Below are 26,086 nucleotides of genomic sequence, written 5' to 3'. Positions count from 1 at the left end.
CCTTGCTCCAAAGACGCGATGGGCCTTTGACGATTGCCCAACGAGCTTGAAGGACGCCGAAGGCTCGTTCAATATCCTTGCGAGCCGCTTCCTGCATCACTTTGAATCTCTTCCCCTTCGGATCCGTCGGATGTGTAGGACTCTTCACGAATACCGGCCAATTGGGATAGATGCCGTCGGATGTGTAGGACAATTTGATTAAATTCTTGCACAAGATTGGAAAATTCTTGAGCACGTCGCTCATTCTCGTGGCTTGATGAAGAGGAAGACATTTCTTATAGAGAATTTTTGTTGTGGAGATGATTTGTTGGTAATAAAATGATTGGAATTAAGTTGGGATATATATAGGTAAAGTGAAAAAAAAAATATTAAAATCTCACAATACAGTTGGAAGCCAACGGTCGAATTAAAAAAAAAATTCAAACGGCTCAATATTTCAAAAAAATCGAATTTCGATTTTTTTTTAAATGGGGTTCTTCTCTTCGCCCCGGGTCTCCGCCAAGACACGGCCTCGCATTAGCTCGGTCCTCCAACGCGGGCATCAGTTTGGCGCATCGGATCGAGGCTCCCTTCGATCCCCCGGTTGGAGTTGCTCTAATCCGTGTTGACATGGTTCCCGGAATTTTCCTACGTCGACGACCGGTGATGATGGAAATACGACGTCGTTTTGAGTGATTATAACTATATATAAAAAAAATCCCCAAATCTGCAATCCACCACCACTGCCATCGCCTGAATCCAGCCACCCTCTAATCAAACCCTCACAAGACTTCATTTTCTCACAAGATCTGCAAATAAATAGACGTGTAAAATCGGCAAGAAGGAAATGAACAACAAATGAACCCTATCGCCGACTTCAGGTTCTCGAGGTCGGTGCAGACTTGGAGCCACTGAGTGGGATCGCCGGAGTTCAGATCTGGTGCGCCTCTCGCTTCATACACGAGCTACAGAGCACCTAAATCCTCAGCTACTTCCGCTAGGCCGCCGCGCCGGATGAGGGTTTTTAGGGAAGGGGCGCGGCGGAGGAGGATGAAGGAGATGAGGGTTTGAAGAGGAACATAGGAGAAGAAGAATTTGAAGAAGAATTTCAGAAATGAAGAGAAAGGGCCGCAGGACAGCGAATGAAGAAGGAGGGCTGTAAGCCTAGATCTGCAAATCGTGGAAGAAGAGGGAGGGCGGCGGGCGGCGAAAATCGTGGAAGAAGAGAGAGTGCGGCGGGAGGAAGAGAGAGTGCGGCGGGGCGGCGGAAGAAGAGGGAGGGCCACGGGCCTAGATTTGTAAATCGTGGAGGAAGAGGGAGGGCCGCGGGGCGGCGGAAAACATGGAGGAAGAGGGAGTGCAGCGAGGCGGCGAAAATCATGGGGAAGAACCAAATCGGGCAAGAGATTGAAGAAGAAGAAGAAGAACAAGGACATGTGGTCCAAAGGCATTTTTTTTATTTTTTGTATTTTTTCTCCCTATCAAAACGATGTCGTTTTGAACACGTGGCTTGCCACCGTGTAATAAATGCCACACGTAATGCCATGTAATTTAAAATAGTGTCCACGTCATCGCCGGTCAAACATAAGAGTGATCGGAATTTCTGTCGGGTATAAATTGCAACTAAATCAAAATATCATGTATTTTGGAACTATTTTTGAATGTCATATGTAATATACAAATTCGAAAATAGTTGATGTATTTTCTGGCTATTAATCCATTAATTTTTTAAAATTGAAGTGTGTATATATTATGATGATGATGATGCGGCCTGAAAGTAGAAGGACCAAAAGGACAAATAGTCAAACTAGGATATGATAAAAGTGTAATTTCCGGAAACATAAGCTTCTCGGCGCACGAGAAATGGCGGCACTTCTCCCACTTCTCAGTTTTCTCTATTCTACCTTGCTTTGATCCCCACTCTCTCTCTCTCTATCTCTAGCTTGCTGTGGAGCAGAAATCAGCAAAAATGAAGAGAGAGAGAGAATTGATCGAACTCTCCGAAGACGAATGGTCTCCCCACTCCGATTCCTTCAAACCCTCGCGCGTCCTCAAGCCCAATCCCCCTCCTCCAAACCCTCCTCCCCCCATAGAGTCCTTCGCTTTCTCCAAAACCACAACCAATTCCAATGAAATCCTCGTAATTGAGAGCTCTTCCTCCGATGGCGCCGCCACCGGAAACGTGAACGAGTTTGAGGATTTGGAGGACGATGATGCTGAACTTGAGGTCAGTAAGAGAGCTTCGACGAGTACACGGGGGAGCAGGTTCGTGATCGACGACGACGACGAGGAAGACGATGATGGCGGCGGAGGCGACGATGACGATGGTGATTTTAGCGACCCTGGGATGTGGCTGGAGGAGGAGGAAGATGATGTCGTTAAGAAGGCTTTACGCAAATGTGAGAAGATTTCAGCTGAGTTGAAGCAGGAGTTGTACGGCACAAGCACTGCTGCGTGTGATCAGTACTCTGAAGTGGAGTTGGGGTCTGCTGCTGCTGCTAGAATTGTCACTCAGGTACTGATTATGGAGTCCTTGATTTTGCTATTTAATTTAGTGGAGTTATGGAGATTTAATTCGTAGCATTCCTGCTATTTTCTGATATATTCGAACAGTTTTGCTGCATGGCAAATGGATGCAGATTGAGAGTTTGAGCTATTTCGATTTTTTAAATGCAGGATGACGTGAATGAAGCGTGCGGAGCTGGGGAGGATTTTCAGCCTATACTAAAGCCATACCAGCTAATTGGAGTCAATTTTCTTATGCTTCTGTATAGGAAGAAAATTGGTGGAGGTACATCTTGTATAATTCTATTTCAAAGTAAATTATACCGAACAATTGATTGTTTAATCTCGCTTTAATTGATGAAACACATTCACGCCACAAACAAATTTCTTCCACCTTTCCTTCTTGGCACTTCTACGATTAATTCCAGAAGTAACAGATGTGTGTTGGTAAATATATTATACTTTTCCCAATTTTGTTGTGGGATTGTTTATTGTCTAAATAGCCCGGGTTTAATCTGTGATTTCTTTTCTTGTCTCAAGTTTTACACTTGGCTAATTTACTAATTCATCATGGTCCCCTACATACTTCTGATGCACACTACTTCTCTGGACTTCTGGTGATGCTTACTTTAAGCCAAGCACGACCGTCAACTAGTATAAGAAAAAAGTTAAAAGTGCTCAGTTTTGCTTCTGGTTTCAACAAACTTGTCATCTTTTCTAAGTTCTAAAAATATTTTGGCATGCAGCTATCTTGGCAGATGAGATGGGTCTTGGGAAGACTGTCCAGGTATTTTAGTTACAATTCTTTCTTGCCTAATCATTATGTAATTGTTTTCTAAATTCTCAAATCACTGTAATCTCAAAGGAAATCTTGTATCCCAGGCCATAACTTATCTGACCCTGTTGAAGCATCTGGAAGATGATCCTGGCCCCCATTTAATCGTATGTCCTGCATCTGTTTTGGAAAATTGGGAAAGGGAGCTTAAGAAATGGTGTCCATCATTTAATGTGCTTCAGTATCATGGTTCTGCTCGGTCAGCCTATTCAAGAGAGTTAAGCTCTCTGGGAAAGGCCGGGCTGCCACCGCCATTTGATGTTATTCTTGTGTGCTATTCACTTTTCGAACGCCACAGGTTTGTGTTCCAGAGGTTTATATATTTATTTAATTTATTATTATTATTTTGTAAAATTGCCTGCCAGTCGAGTATCTGTTCCATTTGCAAATCTGAAAGTCAATCTTCAGTTTGCAGCAGAAAGAAGACCGTAAAATTCTGAGACATTGGAAGTGGAGTTGTGTGCTGATGGATGAGGCTCATGCATTAAAGGATAAGAATAGTTTCAGGTGGAAAAATTTGATGTCAGTTGCAAGAAATGCAGGACAGCGTCTGATGCTTACAGGCACACCGCTACAGAATGATTTGCATGTATGTTCATTGGAACCTATTCTGGATTATAAGTTTTCATATGCTTGATAACCATGTAGATATTATTATGAACTCATTATAAGGTTTCATATGCTTGATAAACCATGTAGATATTATCATGAACTCCTCTGAAGATATGAGAACTTAGGTAAACATATTCAATATTAGTGACTTGACAATCTGGAAACTTTCCGGTTTCAGCAGTTTCAGATAAAATGTATTGACTGCATGAATTAACATTATTAAAATAGATTCCTTGTTGATTCACTTTATGAAATCTGTCTTGAAGTATGCGGTTCTGCCTATCTAATTAGCATATTGTAGCACAATTCAAAGTTTATCAACTTTACTAGTTGTTCTGCATTGATTTGTGCTTTGACGTGCTTCCTATTACCAGATTTGAACCATTGTCTTAATAACTTCAATTTGATTGTCTATTTTGAATTCAATAGATGAGATCTGCAATATTGCTGCTTTCATGCTTCATACCTATGTTTTCTGGCAAAGATAAGCACATGAGAATTCTGAAAGACATTCTTGAATTAATTAAAATGATTTTTTTCAACCAAAACAACTGGCAGAAATTGTATGAGTTCCAAAATGGAAGCTTTTTTACAACTACCTTGTATGTGAGGCTAGGGGTTCTGACCTAAGTTTCCCTTCTGTCCTGCGCCCTGGGTTTGAATACCCTCCTTACCACTAGAAAGTGAAAAAAGTCTGGAGTTTTTCCTACAAATGAAGTGTGTAATGTGATATTTCTGAAGGTAACTGACTCTATATCATGTCTGTGAATCCTTCCGCTACAATTTTAATTTCTCAGCATGATTGGTAATTATTTGATAGATTCGTACTGGGTTTGTGATTTTTAAGCTCTAGTATAGTGAACATCTTTTACTTTGGGAGTGCCTTTCTTCAGTAGGTGATTTTTCATTTGCAGGAGCTGTGGTCGTTGTTGGAGTTTATAATGCCTGGTCTTTTTGAAACTGGGGATGTTGATTTGAAAAAGTTGTTGAATGCAGAAGACAGAGACCTAATTTGTAGAATGAAGTCCATTCTAGGACCATTCATCTTAAGAAGATTAAAATCAGATGTAATGCAACAGCTAGTTCCAAAGACGCAGAAGGTACTGGCAGCGTCTCTTCTGCTAATGTTGCTTCATTGTTTTTTTATGAATTTCTTATTGCTTTCGCTACATCAGACTTGGCTAATAACTTTATCCTTCTGTCTGCCAAATCTGAATGGGACCAATCTATTATAGATTGAATACGTTTGCATGGGAAAGGAACAAGAAGATGCTTATAAAGAAGCGATTGAAAATTATCGTGCGATATCTCAAGCTCGTATTATGAAATCATCTGAAACTAGCTTAAGTAACGTGGTCAACATGCTCCCTCGACGACAAATTTCTAATTATTTTCTGGAATTCCGCAAGGTACTTCAGTTGTTTGTTCTTTTAATATACTAAAGTTCTTTATTTTGCTACAGTATCTTTTTTCTTAGAATTTTGAATTCCAGATAGCAAATCATCCATTATTGGTGAGACGCATCTACACAGATGATGATGTTGTTCGTATTGCTAAAATGCTGCATCCAAAAGGTGTATTTGGGTTTGAATGTACCTTAGAACGCGTGGTCGAGGAGCTTAAGAGTTACAATGACTTCTCTATTCATCGGGTAATTGAGTTATAATCTTGGAATATACTTCAAACATTATTGGAAATACTAGCACCTGTTCATTGCTTTGTAATTGATGGCATGTTACTTATCCTCTCCTGATTAATAGGATCGGCCATGAGATATACTTGTTTTGTTATATACATATTGTTAAAAAATGTAATCTTTCTGAAAGGTCGACTTTACAAGCTTCTTAGATGTTGTCCAGTAGTGGGTCTGACCTTTTTGTTCCTTGAGCCGGGCTTCAGCATCTACCAATGAAAAAACTTTCATCTCTAAGTGATTTATACCAATTCCCTTGCTTTCATTATGAAGTAGTGCCAGATCCCATATTTGACTGACATGAATTCTCCTTCAGAAGAGAACCCAATCCTACATTTTACTTTCTCTCCATTAAAAAAAAACAAAACATGAATCAATTGTTTGGGATGCCATATAACTTTTTGGGTACTCAGATTCAACTTAACCGCCTTAATGCAGCTTCTACTTTACTATGGTGATGCTGACTTGAAAGGAACTCTTTCTGATGAACATGCTATGGTTTCTGCAAAATGTCAGGTATGTTCTACAGTCCTCTGATTTTTATGTATTGATATTGATAAGCTGAACAATGGAGTAGGAGATGTTCTGTTCCTTTATTGCTATAATGACCATATGTGTGGTATAGGCATTGGGTGAACTTCTCCCTAAGTTAAGCCGTGCTGGGAGCCGTGTTCTTATTTTTAGCCAATGGACATCAATGCTTGATATATTGGAGTGGACTTTGGATGTGATTGGTGTGACCTACAGGCGCCTTGATGGAAGGTAAGTTTAGCTTTCTGTTCTGCAGAGTTCCACTGATTGGTGCCATGTTACTTATAACACTCTCGGACAAGTAGATGAATTTGATAGTTCATTCACATTATTGAGACTTGTAAGTTGTAGAGGTGTCAAAATGACCCCGAAGGCCCAACTTGACTTTTTTCAAAGTACTTAAATGTATCTAGTATTTACTGGTAAATTTGGATAGCTTGAAATATATTCCTGGAAAACTCAACTGAAAGTCTTACCTGTTCGGAAATTGGCTTTATTTAACTTTGGTTCCAATTTACCAAACTAAAGTTGAAAGTAAGCATCTGCCAAACCATCTGGATTCTGGAGCCAAGGTGAAAACTATGCCATGAAAAATAACTACTTGAGAAGGGACAAGATTATAAAACTCTGCCTGAAATTTCTAGCCGAACTTAAGATTCATTAGTCATCTCTGATTCTCTCAAGAGCTAAGATGAATTATATCTCAAGTGCATATACAATGACTAAGAGAGTATCAAAATTGCTTGAAGTTGAATTTACTTTTGTTTAAACGAATCCCAGACCTAAATGAAGGATGGACTTATTAAAGGATCTATATGAGAGTCTGAGAAGTTTTGCTTATTGAAGACTTCCAACAATTCACTTGGCTAAACACCATGGAACAATGCATTGCTGCAATCTACTATCTTAATAAAATAGTGCCTTCTTCAGTAATTTCCTAATTAAAGCAACCCATTCTGGGAAAATCAAAGGCAACATATCATTAAGGATACAATCATGACCAAGGATGACTTGGTCCTATAGGTTAAGCCAGAAGGTTGTATCTGTTCAAAAATATTTGATTAAAACCTTATGTTCCTGTCATTTCTCAGATGATTTGTATATCTTATTTAAAATTTTAATTTCCACCTAAGTAGTAAGTACATTAGTACAAGTTTAAGTTCTAATCCATACTGTTGAAGCTATGTTTCTATTAAAGTATATGCGCTGAAACAGATAGATACATATCTTGTTGAAAAATGTCATAATCCCTGGACTTCCATTTTTACGTTTCATATTGTTGTCAGTACACAGGTGAAAGAGAGACAGACAATTGTGGATACCTTCAATAAGGACACTTCAATATTTGCATGTTTGCTGTCCACAAGGGCAGGAGGACAGGGTCTGAACTTGGTCGGAGCTGATACCGTTATAATCCATGACATGGATTTTAATCCCCAGATTGATCGTCAGGCTGAAGATCGCTGTCATCGCATTGGGCAAACGAAGCCTGTTACAGTATACAGGTAGATGATCTTTTCTCTTCATTTTCCTTCTATTATCTAGTAGATGCGATATTTGGTTCTTCAAGGAGAATTTATGCCGATCGTTAACTGAATTATGCATTACATCAAGTGACACATTTGCTGTGTTTCTTGAACTTTATTTTGAATATATATATATATATATAGAGGATCACATGAGAATCGTATCTTTTCGTGAGAATTGAGAACCATTAGCAAACACATAAAATACATGAACAAGAGATAGTCAGATTGTAAACAATTAAATATAACGCATACCAGATCCGACCATTTCTTGTTCATGTCTTTTATGTATTATAATTGTTCACGATCTGAACTATCTCTTGTTCGTGTATTTTATGTGTTTGTTCATGGTTCTCAGCTCTCACGAAAAGATGTGGTTCTCACTAGAACCTAACCCTAGGTTAGGTTATAGTGAGAATGCCTATTTTCTAGTGTTGAATAAGTTGGTTGTAATGCATGAATAATTGGTGAAATTTTTACCCCCTCTATGATTCGAACCCAGGTTTGAATGGATATTCGTGCATTACAAGAAGCTTATTCAATCCTGTATACTGACTTATTCATATCAATTCTCATTCTCACGAAAGATAGCGTTCTCACTGGATTCTTTATATATATATATAGGGGTGGGCTAAAATAAAAACACATTTTAAAATATAAAATAGGAATTATTTTCAACCTTTAGATCATCAAGATCTATGGTTGATTCATCACCTTGTTGGATGAATTCGTGGTCTCGACTTCAAATTCCATAGGTAGCAAAAAGTTATTTTCGTGATTCATACATTTACACAGCGAATTCATATGTGTTCTACACAGAATTCATACATTTTAAGTAGTTTGTATTTTATATGTTAATAGGTGTTTATACCGTAGCCCTCCCCTATATATATATATATATATATATTTGTATTACACGGTAACCTGAAAATGTACTAATAACTTGGGAGATTTCTGATTTCTATGACCGAGCAACACTGCCAAGAAGTTACGATGCTATTTCAAATGCCCTTGGCTGGAGCACAGCTCCATAATGAAACTCTGAATCACACCGAAACTTAATAAGTTTATCTATAATCCCATCTAATGTGTGAAGCTCCAGTAAACACTGTGCTTTTATAGAATCCAGTAACACTGTGCTTTTATAGACAGTAAGGCCATGTAGCATCACTTGTGCTGCTGGAAAAGGATGAAAGTGATTTTTTTTGTTATACTATCTGAATATAGAATCCTGCCTTCTTCACACTTAAATTTATTTCTCAGTATTTGAATTACTCTTTTTGTTTCAATTATGAAGGCTTGTGACGAAGTGCACGGTGGATGAGAACTGTTTATGAGATTGCAAAGAGGAAATTAACATTGGATGCAGCTGTCCTCGAATCAGGAGTAGAAGTAGATAATGAAGGGGAGATCCCTGATAAGACTATGGCAGAGATATTATCTTCGCTATTATTGCACTAACTACAGTCCAGGCGCGGGCACCAGAATTGAAACGCTTCCCATTTTTTCGATGTACACTATTTGTTGTGACCTCATGTATCTGGTACTGACCAAATTACAAACTTCGTGTATACACTTAGAAACAAGTAATATTCTGAAGTTATTTCATGTTGCTTTCGTAGTTTTCTGAGATAATTTGGTCACTATTTTCTATTTAAGTTCCTTAGTCGTGACGAACTGGACGAATATCTTCGAATTCCATTTTCTCTCAGGTCTGCATAACCTTGGACATCAAATTAGGGTCCTAATCGTTGGATTTTCATTTTTTGTATTACGTGTAAATAACATGCAACAGAAGTTCAGGAGTATTACTAAATTATTTTGAGTGTAAGTCGAGCATTGTAAGTTGGTTGAGTGATCGCGCTAGTCTTGGGTTTATATTGTTTACCTGATTTATGTATCAAATTAACCATCTATATGTATACTTGGAAAATTTTCTTATTCTCATAATTTCAAATCATAGTGTAGTGTATCTCTCACTTGTATAAACTTGGAAGTGCTGCTATAAGTAACATATTTTGCTTTACCTTTTTGGCGTTTTAGTCATTCCGAAGCAAGACCGATTAGGTGTTATTATTGTTTGCGGAAGATACAGTACATGAAAAGATAATGTAATGACATTTTCATCCCATTCACTCTTGAATAGCTCTTAGCGAAAGAAATAAAAGAAGCAGGTACTGTGACAGCCAAAATTACAATTAATCATTTCATTCCATCAAATAATTACTACTATATTCCTCCTTCCCCATATAAGACTCTTTTCCAAAAGTAGACGCAAAAATTTGACTACATATTTTGGTGGCGCGGCGGAATAATCTCCCAGTGATATGCACACATTTACACAATACTATCTGAGATAATAGATTGAGTCAGTAACCTTGGGACAGAAAAGTAGGCTCCGCATCCAAAACATATTCCAAGAGCTCCTATATTGGGGCGGATTACATGCGTTTCTATATAAATCAGAGGCATGGGACCTTGCAAGAGGGTGGTGTGTGAAGACCGATGTTCAACCATCTTCATTGGGATCCAATTGTGTTTCACTGACGAGCACACCTTCCTCCCATAACTCTTCGGCCCTGTGGAATGTGAATATTGTAAATAAGAAAGTTCTAGATGAAAGAGTATAAATTTATAGCAAGTTTACTTGACATATGTTAGGCATAACACTCAGCAGGTGTAGAAAATACAAGGTAAAGTTCCCATGGAAACAGAATGGCTCTTATGGATATTATAAAGTGGTTGCTTAGCTTTGCCATTCAAAAGTCATTGATTTCTTGCATTAGAAAAGTTGAAATTTTTAAGATACAAGCATTTTTAGGATATCTCTTGAAAAGACAATACCTAGATTTAAGTTAAGCTCAACTGTATATAGACCAATCTCTGACTAAAATTTGACATTAAATAAGCAAAACATTTTAGTGTAGAAAAGCTCTCAAATTATATGTTAAATTTTTCATGGCAATGACAGAGCTTCTAGTAGAGTTTTCTTGAACAACAATAGAATTCAACCTAGAAACACATGCATTTAGAAATTATGATTACGATCTTAATATATTGGAAAATCCTTATGGGCTAGCTCGGGTCTAAAGTAGAGGAACAGTTTGCAGCTAAAACCAAATTTTGTTAACGGTAGCATGAACAAGATAATCTAACCATTAGTATGCACGTTTGTGGCCTTCCTACTTCTAAGATTTATTTAAAACTCATTATCTTGATTATTTTCAGATATGATGAGAAAATTTCATTTTATATATTGCATGAAATAGTCCATTCATACCAGATCACAAAGATCAGGTAAAAGAATAAATGTAAAAAAGGAACATTGTTAAAAAATTGAACCTTGTCCCATCAACATTGATACGAAGAAAGTGGCCATGTCGCCATCCCTCTTTGAAGTGGCCAAAGAAAACATCACCATGCTTTGAGTAAAAACGGCCTTCTCCATCAGCTTTTCCCTTCCAGAAGTTAACAAACCATCTATCCCCTGTGTGGAAGTAAATCCATCCCTGTGTAATAAACACAAAAGAAGAGAACATCTTTCAGAACTATTAATCCATAACAGATACATTTGTGGGTCTCATGTTTCCTTTCGCCGGTTCAGGCTACATGTACATTTATGATGCATCTAATAGAGTCTGATTTTTAATAAGTTTGGTCTGAGACGTAATACAAAAGTGCACTGGGAAATTTTGATCCCAAATAACTCATTCTTCAAACTGCTGTATACTTCTATGGTTATTAAGGGCAAATCGATTTTTGTAACACTTTCTTTCAGTGAAACAATACCATTTTTTGAGTTCACCATAGAAACTATTAATTTCTCTTTTGTTTGGTTGATTGCCACCTGAATCCAACTTTTGTTATTCTCCATTTGGAATTACCGCTGGAGGTATTTTAAGCTATGAAGCATGGGGACGGCAGTTTGCTGGACGTACGCGTCCCGGGGACGTCCCGGGGACGATACGCGAAAAATACGCGTAAAATACGTCCCCGGGGATGTATTTTTAAAGCCCGATTTTTTAATTATTTTTTAAATTAAAAATACGTCGAAAATACGTTGACAATACGGTCAGATACGTATTTCTCTCAAAAAATACGTTTTAGACATAATTTAAAACTTCTAACTTCTTAAACCCTAATTCGCGCCTCCCCCACTTACAATTAACGTTCCTCCTCTCTTCTCCTCTCTGACCCACCCCTGCGCCACCCCGCCGCTCGCCGTCGTGCCTCCCTGCGCCACCCCGCCGTCGCCGTCGCACCGCCCTGCGCCCCGCCGCTGTCGCCGTCGCACCGCCCTGTGCGCTTGGAGCAGTCCGGCCACCTTAACAACTAAAGGTATTGCTCTAATCTCTTTTATTTGGCTTGGGCAGTGGGTATGTATGAAGATTGGCTGAAATTGGCTTTGAGTTTTGTTGGATTGAAGTTTAATTTCGAATTGGCAGTTGGTATTTCAAATTGGCAGTGGCGTGGGTATTTTGTTGAATTGGGCAGTGGGTTTATTGAATTGGGCAGTGGGTTTATTTGAATTGAAATTTGATTTATGTTTTTTATTTGAATTGGCAGCCATGAAGATTTGAGGGAAGAGGAAGAGGAGGAGGAGGAGAAAGACGATGATGAGTGAAAAGGGCTACTAACATTTTATTGTGTTTCATGAAGTATTATCTGTTAAGACTGTTTTATTTCATTATTTGCTATTTGGAACTTTGTTATGATGAATTAGCAGTGTTTTACTTATATTATTGGTGAATTATGAATTTATAATATATATAAAATATATTTTAAATAAAAAAACTAAAACGTATTTTTGACGTATCGTATCTTGATTTTTGGAAAAATGACGTATTTACGTCCCCGTACCGTATCGTATCCGTATTACGTATCCGTCCCCATGCTTCTTAGATTTTAAGGAATGCTCTTGGAATATTCTGATCTCCAACAGTGGGCTTGTGATGGAAATTGCAGAAGATGGAATACTATACTTGAGATGAAAATGAAACCCCCCCCAAATAATTAAATGAGAAATGGTAGAAAAGCCCCAAAAGTCCTAGTTTGCATGGCAAAAAACAAAAAAATTGACCCTAATATTACATGGTTTTATAATGGTACTTGTTAATGTGCAAAAGGTACAAGTGATAAACAAGGAGCAGATCAAATAGTTTTTATATTTGTTTAAAAGCTGGAAGAAAAGTACCTTGCCATGCATGACATCATCCCTCCATGATCCCTGGAAAACATCCCCATTGTTGAAGTAGAATGTTCCAAGACCTGATCTCTTTCCATAGCGCCACATACCATCATAGATGCTTCCATCACCAAGCAATAGACGTCCCTGAGAGACACAAACCATAACTTTTTAAGATGAATCAAGTAATTGGGTTCTGCACAAGTAAAAAAAATAAAAATTGGGTTCTGCGAGCTTCTCAGTAGAGCAGAAGTACCTTTCCTTCAGGAAGTCCTCCTTGAGAGCGCCCTTTGTATTTTCCTCCACGATATCTCATCTCAACCACACGACTCCACTTCTTTTGTGAATCTCTCTCTGATTCCTTCACACAACAAACATTCACAATCTAATTACAATCTTAAACCTAAAAGTTTACTATGAGAAACATAAAGAAGAACTGTCCAATAAATCTGTTCATATATATACATGTGCGTGTGTGTGTGGATGGATAGAGATAAAATTTCACAATTAATACTCACTCTACATCTATCAGAAAAAAAAAAAAAGAATACAAGGAGAAAAGGAAATGCATTCAGGAACCAAAGTTTCAGTTCGGTTCAAAGTTGTACTGTGCTGATAGAAGATCATATATTCTTTTGCTCAAGTGAGAATGGATATTGGTCCTTTTTTATGTCGGTTTTGAGATTACCCAAGATCAAGTTAGATTGGTTCCAGAACTGTGCGAGAAAATGTGTATATTAAGACCACTATTACCCACAGTGTGCACTTGCCATCTCTACTGCATAGATACTACTACTCCAGATTATGTTCTGTAAACATACTTCTAACTAAAAGTTAGCTATTTCAGAATTATCTGCTCCAACAAGTTTAAAGCACGGTGCAGCTAAAAACTTACTTGATAAGTTCTTTATCAAACAATACTGATAACAATGGGCAAGACTAAAACTATTTGATGATAGCTATGAACAATTCACTATTATATTAGAGTACTGATTTTTTTATAGCATTTGTTAACTGTTAAATTTTGTCATACTTGCAAATACAAAAATAATAAGACAAAGTAGAAATTATTGGTCACTAAAATTAATGACTCCCTATATCTTATGTACCAAGCTAAAAAGTGAGCAGCTTTAGGTCAAGAAAATTATTATACAGTAACTTTTGTTTTGCTCCAATGATATTTATGTTAATCACTTCTTAAATTGTGACCATCAACTTTCAGGCCAAAGTTGACTTCACAAGTATATTTTGCTTAAGGGGGAAAACACACGTTGGGTTATATTTTGTGAGGTTTAGATGAAGTGTTGTTGGGATGTTATTGGAATATTTTGGACAAGAGTGGACTGTTTAGAAAGGAACTGGAGAATGTCTAAAAGTTTTCTGACAGAGTCATGGATATTATGCTGAGGAATAACCAAAATTGTGTAATTAATGAATAAGGGACGGATGATTCTATTACTTGGAAGAAAGAATGAAACAGCACTAAGCAGTTCCAGTCAGGCATTGAACCAGACCCTTCCATTAATATGTGGATTTTATAAGCCCTGAGGAAGAAATGAATTTACCAACATGGATGCAGCACGAACAGAAAGCACTCCCTGCTTCTTAGAATTATTGGCGCTACTTCCTTTGTTGAATATAGAAGCATTATTGAAATTGACATCAGCCAGTCCAGACCAAGACACATTTGGTACAGTTTTCTCATCGTCATCAATTCTCCATGCTGCTCCACGCTTATTGTTTGAGGAGACAGGAGACTCTTCCAACTTTTCTAAATTTTTTACACCCACAGGTAATCTGTAGATGCTGACACTGTCAACCAGTGCAGCTGCATCTGTAAAATTGGTTCCGTATTTGGATTCAGTTGAATGACTTGGCCCCATATTTCCTCTAGTAAACAGCTCCCTCTTGAACACGTAGTTTCCTGTACAATCCATTTCAACTAGGATTACTATAAGACAAGTAGACAGTTTTATTTACTTCAAAGCTGATGCACTATCATCATTAACATAAGAAGAACAAGAGAATCATATTCGTTATTGATTGAATATTCAGCAAAAGGTGACAAGGATACATTGAGATTTTTTTACCTTCAGAAATTAACTCATATGGCAAAGAACTAAAATTGGTATCCAATAGGTCTACCTCTTTTTCTCCAGAACTATGGTCACTCCTGCATAAAAAGAATTTGTAAATGCAAAGATATATTATTGTGTACTTATTTTAAAATTGATATCTACATGGAAGAACCTGGAAGAAGGGAATTCTTCCTCTGCATCACCGAATGTATTTAGGGTTTTCCCAGAGATAACAACAGTGTCATCAGCAGTACCATCTAAAGAATTTGTCTCAGACATATCTTTAATGACAGGAGGATTTATCTCATTAGAGACATGTGGACTCTCAGATAAAATGACTTTCTCAAGGTTGTTCAGTTGCTGGTGTTGCTTCTTAAAGATATTGAAAATGGAAGGGAAATGCTGACCCAGGCTCGATAATATGCCACTTCTTGGAGCAGGAGCCAACTGTTTTCTGGTGTATCTATTAACACATTGGACACAACAAACATACAGAAGGTGAAGCTAAACAAAATTGCCTGAGCAAAGAGAAAACAGATGGTCACAGCTAAAGAAAAATCAGCATTAAATTGATAGAGTTCCAGTAACATAATTCAAACCAAGTTGGCAAGAACTGACTGCTTAAAGTTGTGATTTATTAAAAACTTTCAACTTTTCACCTATGCAATAAAAAAAGAGACAAAATTCAATGCTGTTACCCTTATTAAAAAACACTTAAAAGCATCTCTTTTATCAAGCATGTCGGAATATGCAAAGGCTAAATGAAACAAGTATCGGTGAAGCATTGAAGAAACTTGATGTCCCTTCTTACGTCCATTCAAAAAGAATAGATTTCATGTCACAGTCAAGTTATCAAAGGTAAACTTCATCCTTAAATAGTAAAACAGTGAGAAGTAATGCAGATTGAAGCCTAATGTGGATACTTAAAAATTAGCTAAATTGGTTTACAAGGAACCTTACCCAAAAACAATGATGGCAGATACTATTGTGTTAGCCTCCAGATAGGGCTCATGGACTATAGCTACAATTATTTTTCCACTGCATTTTGTAATTACACGAACAGTATGCAAAATATTATTCGCCTCACTGCTTTCCACAGCACCTGAACTTGCAATGACGCATAAAACTACACCATCAAGATCCTGTCATAAGAATAGTGCCAGGAAGCCTGAGTTGAGTGGACATTGGACAATTGAAAATCAAATCGAAGAAAAAACTATCATGCTGCATAATGACTTAATGAGCCTCAAGAAATTAAGCAAAACTCAGTTGGAGAACTAACAAACGAAAGGTGGTTAAGAAAACCAAGGAAAACAGCACAGAACAGCCAGAATAACAGTTGCTGCAACATAAACAAAAAATTAAATAAATTGAACCTTTATGTCAACTACCAGGAAAGGGCAGTCATTTATAGCTCGCAACAGTGATGCTTTGACGTTGTAACCAGCCCCAAATCCAATTCTTGCTTCTTTATAGTTTTCAAAAACCTAGAGATGATAAACATAAATTTTAGTGGATGAAGGCGAAAATGAGAGTATAAAGAAGCTTACTTCTTGAAACTCAGGAAGTTGAATTTCTCTGATCGAATCATCTTTTGCACTCAGAAACTTCATGTGCTTCTCCTGTTAATGACAATACAAAAAGTGATTATCTCAATACTCCACAGAATAAATAACAAAGAAGTATTAGCAAATAAGAAGTTAAAAAACTTGAAACCAGAATCAAGGAGAAAGAGTTTGCTTACAGATAATAAAATGGAAATGGTGTATATGGCCATCAAAACAGCATTATTGGTAGTCCTCAAAGCCTCATCCAGAGTTACCAAATCATTTTCGAGAAGTGTATCAGTTTCAAGAACTGCAGCCATCATTTTTGTGAAAAACAATTAATATGATTCATCAAATTAAAAAGGTATAGTAGGAAGAAGGGTCCCTGAGGAATAGTAAGTCATACTACACTGTAGGGATGTCAATGGGCGGGTTTCACCCGGACCGATCCGGAACCGTTGATTACCCGTTGAGCTACAAAGTAACGGTTTCGGTTTCGGTTCCGGTTCTAGACCCAATCCGCTCATACCTGGAACCTGACCGGTCCAGACTTGATCCGACCCGCTAATTTCGGGTCCGGTCCGACCTCGCTCGTGATTATTATTATTATTATTATTGGGAATGACATTTTTAAATGATTTCAGAAAATATTAATAATATTGCAATAATATTTTCTGCCAATAATATTAATAATATTGCAATAATATTGCAATAATAACTTAAACAGATACAAAATTGGATTCAACAATAAAACTGCAAAAAAGGCTGTTAAGCCTGTAACTCAAATATTTGAGTAACAACGATGGTTAGAGAAGGAGACTCAGTGGCGGCGGCGGTGAAATTTGGTTTTTGAATTGAAGAAGGGTTATGTCGTATCGGTAACTAACCCATCCGGACCCTTTCATTTTATCACTCAATGGTATGGGTTCAGTCCGATTCCAATAACTGATGGGCAGGTTACCCGAAACCAAAACAATTTTAATGGTTCTGGTCTAGGTGTAACCCGCCATTGACATCCATACTACACTGTACTCCAATCTCTAAACATGTCTGACATAGGGAAGGTTTAAAATTTTAAAGTGCCGAACCCACCAAGCAACCCTAAACCTGATAGGCTGCGTTTACTTTTTATGATTTTTAATGGGATATGAATCAAGCAAAATTAGCTCAAACGATAGTAATTACCAAGAGCCTTGGGATATCCCAAAGTTCCAATCCATCTTAAGAAACAAGGGATTAGCCTATACTATTTCTATCTATCTAGGCCAATCTTCAAAAGTAAACGCCGCCATAGAGTAAAGGTGACTCAGAAAAAAAAATCGACTAACAGATTAAAATATAACTCCTCTTGCAATGCCTACAGTGAGATGCTGTCCCAAAATAATAATGATCTCCAAAGATGTCTCACCCAAATTCACAAATAACTATTTAAAGACCTAAAAACTTGAGGCACAAGTAAATAGCTTGGAGCCCACACAAAAGCCTTATCTATCACTTTATTCCAACCATAAATAACTAGATGAATTAAGGAAATAAAAGATAACTATGAACATAAAGTAAATAAAGATATCATCTTATTAGCGCTAACAATTCCTTCACTGTGAGAATACTTCAAAACACAACCCAAATCTGCCACGTCTTCAAGCTATTTGAATCAGTAAATCCATATCCCTCTTGCTGCATGGTGATCCCAGAAGAGGCTGTATATTTTCAGCATAAATTTCTGGTGTTGAAGAACTCCACAGTCAGTTCCCTCCAATCTCGATGAGGGAAGTCAGCATCAACCCTTGCAAGTGTAGGGGCCTTTGTAGGGACAGGAGCAATCCTTGAAGCAGCAGAAGCCTTTGTAAGGATAAGAGCAGCAACAACATCTAGAGGAGCAGAAGCCACCACAACAATTGCATCTACAAGAGGAGCAAGCGGTGTCACATAAACAGGAAGGTGTGGCTGCTTTGGCACTGTTCTGGCCACAAGGAACATGAGAGGTTGTTGTGCTGATGTAGCTTCATTTTTCCTGATCAAAATAATAACAACTCCTCAATGCGCACCCGCCGCTGCCCGGCGCGCATCAGCCGCGCCTGGTTGGCACAGATTTCGTCGATCGAGCGGTGCAAACCCTCAAGGCCTCAACCACCTTCTCTAAGTTATTTAGTGGACTCTCGATGCCCCGTGTGTTTACCATCTCTCTATCCAGCAGATCGGACCACTAGATAAAGTAAAGGTAATTGAGAAAAGAAAAATGGCCTACAGAATGAAATACAATTCCTCTTGCGAGCCTACAGTGAGATGTTGTCCCAAAACAGTAATGATATCCAAAGATGTCTCACCCTAATTCACAAATAAGTATTTAAAGACCTAAAACATGAGGCCCAAGTAAATAGCTTAATGCCCACACAACAGCTTGATCCTATATTGAATATAAAGTAAATAGATATCATATTATGAATGCTAACAACACCTAATGCTAACCCCCACACCTCAAGTGAGCCTTCATAAACTATGAAGGTTGCCCAATTTCTTACTAACCGAAGGGACCTAACTTCCCCAAAAAGCTTTGTTTCTGCCAGTATACACCAACATAAATCTTAGTTAATAGTTAAAACTAGCCATTTTGCTTTAGAGAAGACAAATTATACCCACAGCCCTACCCATTTTCTGGGTGAATGTCCAAATTTTCCCTTAATAGAAAAATGAAAAAGTACTCCTCTCTCTTGCGTACAACAGTCGTATTGCCACCTCCATAGCTCGTTGTAAGTTCTCACAGGACCGCTGACGCACAATACCTCCCCTCTCCTCCAGACCGTGCTTGAACCTTTAGTCTGTAGCCATCTCCCATTGCAAAACCAGTGGCAACCACCCTCCCCTTCCCCTTCATTTTGTACTACTACACAAATGCTCAAACACTTCTGTTTGTGTAATCATCGTGAATTGCGTAACAAGTTCAATTTCATAGTATGTTTTTACAGGTGTGGGTATATTTCTCTTCTGTATAGCAAAAAAAGTGTATCTCATATCCCTACTAGATCTTAATAGGCTAGTCCTAATTAAATATTGGACAGAACCTTCTTGTGAACTTGTAGTGTATAGTATCTATATCGGTGATTTCCATATATAATGCAATGTAATTTTCTTGAGCTAGCATTTTCTCCTCCATCCACTGTTGGACAACATAATGTAAATTACAGTAATGCATATTGTTTCTCCAGGGTTCTCTTTTATTTTTCCCCTTTCAATTCAATTTCTTCTAGAAGAAGAGGTACATACATTTCCAGAGTTTGCCCAGAAACCAACCCTGTTTAAATAAATCTTTTAATTCAAATGAATGAATGAATGTAACAAATAATATCCTCAAAAGTCATTATGGGGAAGTCCAAGCAAGTCATTTGCTGAAAATAATGGGAAAGCTTCTAATTACAAGGAAACAGTTCCTAAGAGGAGCTGTACATTGACATAGCATTTTGTCTAGCTCAAGATTTAATGATGTTGAATTTATCCCAGCAGTCACCTCCACAACATCCTAGTTTTGCCTTTTATCATATCATTCTTTATTGGAGGATAAGGTAGAAATATACATAGATGACAAAAGCATACACTAATAGTGTATAATGCTGGCACTTATGTGCTTAAACTAAACACACACATATAAAATAGAGAAATTGAAAGTGGTGATTTTGTACTATTACACAAAGCTCAGTGCCTCATGCTCAACTCACGAAGTTGTCTATTATTATAGGAACCGGATATTGGCTGAAGGTTATGGGAACAAGACATGTTTGAAATAGGAAGGGAAGCTTCAGAGACATTTAGCTCTAGGTGCACCATAGTTGGCCCAGGAAAACAAGTCACTCACCAATACAGAAATTTGTCTGCTTTTGAAGTTTGCCAACCAAATCCTTGACCTACAGATGAGATAAATCACCATCAGTTATTTTCAGCTTCAAAATGATGACATTGGTATATACCAGAACTCCCAAGATCAACATGGTTGGATATTCAATACTCATCATCTTCCATTTTAGTTTCAGAGGCAGGTAACAGATTGTGTGGATATATTAATGTTTAATGTTGCATCATAGACCGAAAAAGAATAGAGATCACCTCATCTTGGCGTCTTTTCCCTTCAAAGCTAAATGGCATCAATATTATGCCCACCACAAACCCATTTCCACTCTTGACATTGCTAAGGACCTCAAGTGCTGTAATATGATCTGAACCATAAGCAGCACTAGCAACCTAACAAGAATATTGAAGAATTTTCAAATATTGAAATCTATTAACGACACTTCAATGTGAAACAAAAATCTCCATTAGGCCCATTGCATCATAGCATTATATCTTTTCCGATTTTATTCGAGCTCTAGGCTTTTATTTTTTTACTTCAGAATGAGTTTTCTTGACTACTTATTTGACTTCGTGAAATAATCTGACATCACCTATATGTTTTTCCAAATACTCGTACTAATTATCATATGAAAAATTGAAAATAATTTCATGGAAGTTCAAAATACAGATTAACATAAATCAAAGGGCTAAATGTTATCAAATGTGTTTAGGAGGCCAAATCTAGAAACAAGTTACATATGGCAACATATTTCTCGCAGAAAATTTTAGGGATTTAGCATGTTTTTCTCAATCTTAAGTAGTGAATTACAAAGAAGGATCAAATCTTAATGAAAACTCGTGTTCTCTGATCAAGTACCCAACACTAAAATATTTAAGTAAAACGTTGAACACACAATAATATGATATTTTCCTAATACTATTCATTTGGAGTTTCTTCAACACATGCATGAAGATCTCCATTAATGGTTCTCATAGAAACATGAAAACCTCTTATCAACCAACATCAATTACCAAAAAAGAAGTTGGTTAGACATGAAAGGAATAATTATTTGAGGAAAAGTAAGTTATGTACAAACAAGTATCACAGCTTTAGAAGTGTGCCAAGCCAAGAAGTCTTCCACAGTTCTTGGAGTGCTATCTGAAAAAGCCACAAAGAGACTGAGAAAGATGCAGAAGAAAAATATGCAGCGATTGCAAAATAAAAGCTAATGGTTTGCTATGCACAGCAGAAAGAAAATTGCCATTTATTCTAGCATATAATAAGGATATTATTTGAGCTAATCAGCTAATACATACCATTCAAATTTTGTTAATTTCGTTAAAAAAGAAAATGTTAATTTCAGTTCCCATCATTTTATACCACAATGGCACCACCTAACCCAGGAAGAAAAAAGAAAGAAAGAAGAAAGAAAGAAAGAAAGAGAGAAAAACCAATAATGGTGATAAAATATTCCAGCATGGGACGACAAAAATGAGGAAAGAGCAGCAACATGATTGAGTACCAAAAAAAAGAGCATCACGATGATGGTGGTGGCAGGTTAATGGTGCGACAGAAGATTCATGCTAGTGCAAACAATTACTTGTACTCGAGGTTTTGGTTTGTGTGGTTCGTCTAAGAATAATACTGTGCATTAACCTGGAAGAAAACAACATTCGACAATTAGCGATTGCTGTTGGATGTGCTGTGGAGAATGACCTATTAGATAGTTAGTGATCTAATTGGGAGATAATCCCCTAAAGAGATCTCCTTTTGGGAATCAGTTATGATAAAGTTTTTGGAAAAGATAACTGAATGGGAACAAACTAACTTGTTAAAAGGGGCGGGGTGTTACTTACAAAATCAGTCTTAAGTTCATTCTCAATCTTTTATCTTTAGCTTTTTCGAGTGTCAAAAGGTATTGTTTGTCTGATGGAAAAGAGAATGAAAGATTTTTTATGGGATGCCCTGACAAAGAAGATAACTCCCATCTTGTATCTAAGAAAGTGATCACACAAGACACAACTCAAAGAACTTGGGGTGGTGTTTGGGTATTGGGATGCTTAAAATGTAAGGCTTTATCGGGGAATGGTGGTGGCAATTTCAAGAAGATAATTCTTTGTGGTGTAGAGTGATAAAGAGGTGCAGATTCCAAGATAACCAATGGAATGAGGGCATTGTTACTGGAGCTACTCTTCAAAGTACCTGAAAATGCATTTCTAGAGTCCATAATGAGTTCCATCAATCAGCAAAGGTCCTTATCAGAGTTGGTAGTGAAGTGAGATTCTGGGAGGATGCTTGAGTGGGTAACTTGTCGTTTTTCCTCATTTTCCACTTCCTTGTACTGTATTTCTTCAGTCCATCATAAAATAATTATTTCCTTTGAAACCGTGACTCAAAACCCCTTCCCTTGCCCTCTTGTTTCTTGAGGTTTAAATCTGCTTCTCAATCTTAAAGATTTTGAATTGCAAGAACTGTGATCTTTGCTTAACTTTTTGAAGGAGTTCATCTTTTTCGAGGATCAGAATGATACTAAATCCTTTGTGAATTCTTTCTAGCATTTGATTCTTCTTCCCATTTCCCCTTCTTTAAAGCTATCTAGAAGGTACCCATGCCTTGAAAAGTTCAGATCTTTTCTTGATTATTGGTTTCGGGGAAGTTCTCACTTGTAATAAGTTACACAGATTTTTCCCACACAATTTCCCCAAAATGGGTGTGTTCTTTGCAGAAATCTCTCTAAAGATCTTGATCGTTAGCTCTATTTTGCTCCTCGCTCAGACTTCCACATATGGCGCTTAATGAGCTTGGCATTCAGTGGATTGTGCCATGTTTGGTCAATGATTTATTTTTATCCAATCTTGGAAATCTGATTTCTAGAAAAGGCAAAGTATAATGGGGGATCATTTGTTCCATCTCTTTGTTGGTCCTCGTGGTCAGAAAGCAATAGGCGAATTTTTGAGGATAAAGAAGAATCTTTAGAAGAGGTGGGGGGATAGAAATGAGTTTTGAGCTGCTTGGTGGCCTCAAATGATACAGATTTTAAGGCATTCTTGGTGTCAGATATTGTTAGAGACTGGACTTGTATTAGGTTGATTTCACAACTGCGGGAATTCCCATCCCTTTGTAATTCTTCCTTTTTTAAAGTTTAGCATATTTGTTTATTAAAAAAAGAACAATACTGTAGATTAAAGCTCTAAATATCATGTCGAGTGAGCTGTTCAGGGAGAATCCATTAGACTCATCGATGTAATATATAAGACTCATATATAACTATATATGACCAAGCTTTGACAGGTACATGGCCCAACAAAAATCAAAAGGATCTCATATTAGATGTAAATGATTTGAACTTGCAGTTACTAAATTATTTATGGATATTTATTTTTTATCTAAGAAAAAAAAAAAAATAATAATAATAATAATAATAATAATAATCAATAAACAAATTTAAATAAATAAAAACATTAACTATAAGCCAGAGAAGGAAAACTGAGATTAGATGTTTGACCTTTGCTTGCGAACCTTTGTTGCAGTTGCACCTGTTCCGAGTCAGCACCAAGAACGTTCCTGCCAGAGTCCAAATTGAGGTTAAGGGGAATTTCTGTATCCAGTAAGACCTTGGTAATTTAGCAATCCTTGGGCCAGCTAAAATCTACTCAAAAAGAATTAATTCATTGAGTACTAATCCTTCAGCACCAAGTTAGGACAACACATATTATTACATTGTCTAGGTTATTATTATATTATCAAGTTAAAGGTTCAAATTGCATCTAATGAAGGAATCCATCAAACTGGTTCAACCAGACCCAGTTCAACATTACTAGATGGACTATCTGGGTAACTTCTAGTCCTCAAAACACACACACACACACACACACACACATAAAAATATCTCATAGAATGAGTCAAGTAATGTGTTTTCACATAATTTGAGGTCTTTTTTATATAAGAACAAAATAGCAATTCTTCAACACCAATGCCAAATTTTTGCATGCATCTCCACCGATGGTTATTATCACTAACATACGAGCAGCATAATATTTTTCCTCTATGGGTTGGTTCCTTTTTCAGAATAATCATGAGTATAATAACACATATCATTCACAGCCTATACCTTAACTCTCACCCAAAAAACTTTACTCCAAAAGTATTATCAACTAATGGGTGAGTATGTATAAATCATGTATGAGCATAACAAATTATAGAAAACAAAGTCTTTCCTCAATCGAGCAACTAGAAATCAAAGCCAACCAAATTGGCTGTTAAAATAACTGCAGAACTCTGGATATTTAGTAGAACAGTCCAATCATTTCCAGAGTTTATATAGTCAAGAAACAACATGGTGCATCTCAGAGATATAGACAAAGCTCATTACTTGGCCACCAATACTAAATTTTGCAGCTATTCTCAGTGGTTCAAGCCATGGATCTAATACCCTTATTCATCTATACAACCTGATATCTTTCATTAGTTAGCAAACTAGCAAAAAACAGCAAGTCACTTTAACCACAGCTATTAGAATCTATCCAAAAAATAAACAAAAACAAATGTTTTTGTTTATTTTCCACATTTTACCTCCATGAAGAACATTATATAAGTTCAAGCCTCCACTCTTTTACAGCACATAGTCCTTGATCAGTTTATTTGTGCTATGCATATTTTGCAATATTGGCAGAAAGTAATGCCATTGACCTGTAGGATTCTACAGAACACTCTTCCCAAGTCCCAAATGCACATTGAAATCCTCAAGGACACAAGTTAAGCAATCACATTGAACCTAGGTTTCTAATTACGCGATTCAGTCCATCCGAATTGCACTTTGCACGGTCCATACCTATTCTATTCCAAACCACTTCTATCAAGAGCGGCCCTTGTAACACTTCATTACCAATTCCACAACCTAATAAATCATATTACCAAGACATACAACAATTCCTAAATGATAAATCACACGCACAACATAAGAATTTGAGTAGAGCAGAGCACACATACCAGAATCTCAAAACAGGGGATAGGAAAGGCGAGGCCGAGCAGAAGTCCAGCAGCGCATCTTTCCGGCTGCCCACCACTATCACGTCCAGGCACTCGCCGCATTCCCCCGACGTATCACTACCGCCATTGCTACGCCCACTGCTACTTTCGCAGCTAGAAGTGACGCAATTGCAGCTTAATTTCTGTTTGATGGAATTTGAGCGGCATCCGACAAACAACTTAGAACGGCGTTTATGGAGGGTTGTTTGTGGAAAGGATGAAAGGCGTGAGAAGGAATGTGGCGCAGTGGTATTGGGGTAGAAAAGGTTCATGGGCTATCGGCGGAAACTTTATACGGCGTGCCGTCGTGGAGGTGGAGGAGGCGGGAGCTGGTGGACGAGGAAGGGCTCCTCCGACAGTTGCAAACTTTTAGATTTAACGGATTATTTTTCTTTTTTCAAAGAAAAAAAAAACGGATTATTTTTCTTCAATATTAGACTATAAAATTGTCACTCAATTTTAATTTTGTTAATATCCTAAATATTACTCCTCTTAACCTTAAATTGAAAACGATAGTTTCTGCTTTGTAGCATGATCTTTGGACTTCAAAATAGTTAGATTTTCAAAATTCTATTGAAAATTATGAATAATTGGACGGAGTTTCAAATATGATATGGGAGCAAATTTTGTGATAAGAAATTTGAGCTATCTTGTTAAAGTCACACATGTGATGATGAGTAAATTGTAGCATTAACGGAACCGAATCGATCCAGTATGCTTAAACTAAAATCAAACTGATGATTA

General features: G+C 37.3%; 2 protein-coding genes and 1 long non-coding RNA gene across 5 annotated transcripts; 2 read left to right on the top strand and 1 right to left on the bottom strand.

The window, feature by feature from the left end:
* The first annotated feature begins 1,805 nt into the window (after window positions 1-1,805).
* LOC130996215 (protein CHROMATIN REMODELING 19) lies at window positions 1,806-9,289 on the top strand. Its single transcript, XM_057921729.1, is given in 13 exon segments — window positions 1,806-2,494; window positions 2,656-2,770; window positions 3,231-3,271; window positions 3,367-3,617; window positions 3,728-3,908; window positions 4,846-5,031; window positions 5,167-5,340; window positions 5,424-5,582; window positions 6,063-6,140; window positions 6,250-6,386; window positions 7,442-7,660; window positions 8,979-9,009; window positions 9,011-9,289. Coding segments are annotated over 13 exon segments (2,250 nt in total). The 5' UTR covers window positions 1,806-1,948; the 3' UTR covers window positions 9,143-9,289.
* Window positions 9,290-9,788: 499 nt separating this feature from the next.
* Window positions 9,789-25,819, bottom strand: LOC130996213 (protein ACCUMULATION AND REPLICATION OF CHLOROPLASTS 3, chloroplastic). 3 transcript variants are annotated; one of them, XM_057921725.1, is made up of 16 exons: window positions 25,304-25,819; window positions 23,820-23,878; window positions 21,411-21,472; window positions 20,590-20,724; window positions 20,342-20,390; window positions 16,689-16,801; window positions 16,495-16,566; window positions 16,321-16,431; window positions 15,905-16,086; window positions 15,117-15,407; window positions 14,957-15,039; window positions 14,432-14,790; window positions 13,123-13,227; window positions 12,876-13,013; window positions 11,024-11,190; window positions 9,789-10,260 (listed from the first exon to the last, which is right to left on the bottom strand). In XM_057921725.1, the coding sequence occupies exons 1-16, from the start codon at window positions 25,612-25,614 to the stop codon at window positions 10,191-10,193; spliced, it is 2,307 nt and encodes a 768-aa protein (XP_057777708.1). In that variant the 5' UTR covers window positions 25,615-25,819; the 3' UTR covers window positions 9,789-10,190. The 3 variants fall into 3 exon arrangements, with proteins under 3 accessions (XP_057777708.1, XP_057777709.1, XP_057777710.1); XM_057921726.1 differs by having other exon boundaries at window positions 16,336-16,431; window positions 25,304-25,790; XM_057921727.1 differs by lacking the exons at window positions 20,342-20,390; window positions 20,590-20,724; window positions 21,411-21,472 and having other exon boundaries at window positions 25,304-25,750.
* Window positions 11,582-12,400, top strand: LOC130996214 (uncharacterized). Its single transcript, XR_009092438.1, has 2 exons — window positions 11,582-12,019; window positions 12,248-12,400. It is a non-coding gene; the product is annotated as an uncharacterized LOC130996214 (long non-coding RNA).
* Window positions 25,820-26,086: the final 267 nt, after the last annotated feature.

This window comes from Salvia miltiorrhiza, chromosome 7 (assembly GCF_028751815.1).
Source record: "Salvia miltiorrhiza cultivar Shanhuang (shh) chromosome 7, IMPLAD_Smil_shh, whole genome shotgun sequence".
Classification (NCBI taxonomy): Eukaryota; Viridiplantae; Streptophyta; class Magnoliopsida; order Lamiales; family Lamiaceae; genus Salvia; species Salvia miltiorrhiza.
Note: the sequence above shows the minus strand (reverse complement) of the source record. Positions and strands in the feature narration are given on the sequence as shown.

Excerpts from the sequence above, each read along its gene's own strand:
- LOC130996213 (XM_057921725.1), bottom strand. The coding sequence starts at position 25,614 with ATGAACCTTTTCTACCCCAATACCACTGCGCCACATTCCTTCTCACGC. Across the intron at positions 23,879-25,303 it reads TCCCCTGTTTTGAGATTCTG|GAACGTTCTTGGTGCTGACT; the intron begins GTATGTGTGCTC and ends GGACTCTGGCAG. Across the intron at positions 20,725-21,410 it reads CTTCTAAAGCTGTGATACTT|GTTGCTAGTGCTGCTTATGG; the intron begins GTTTGTACATAA and ends TATTCTTGTTAG.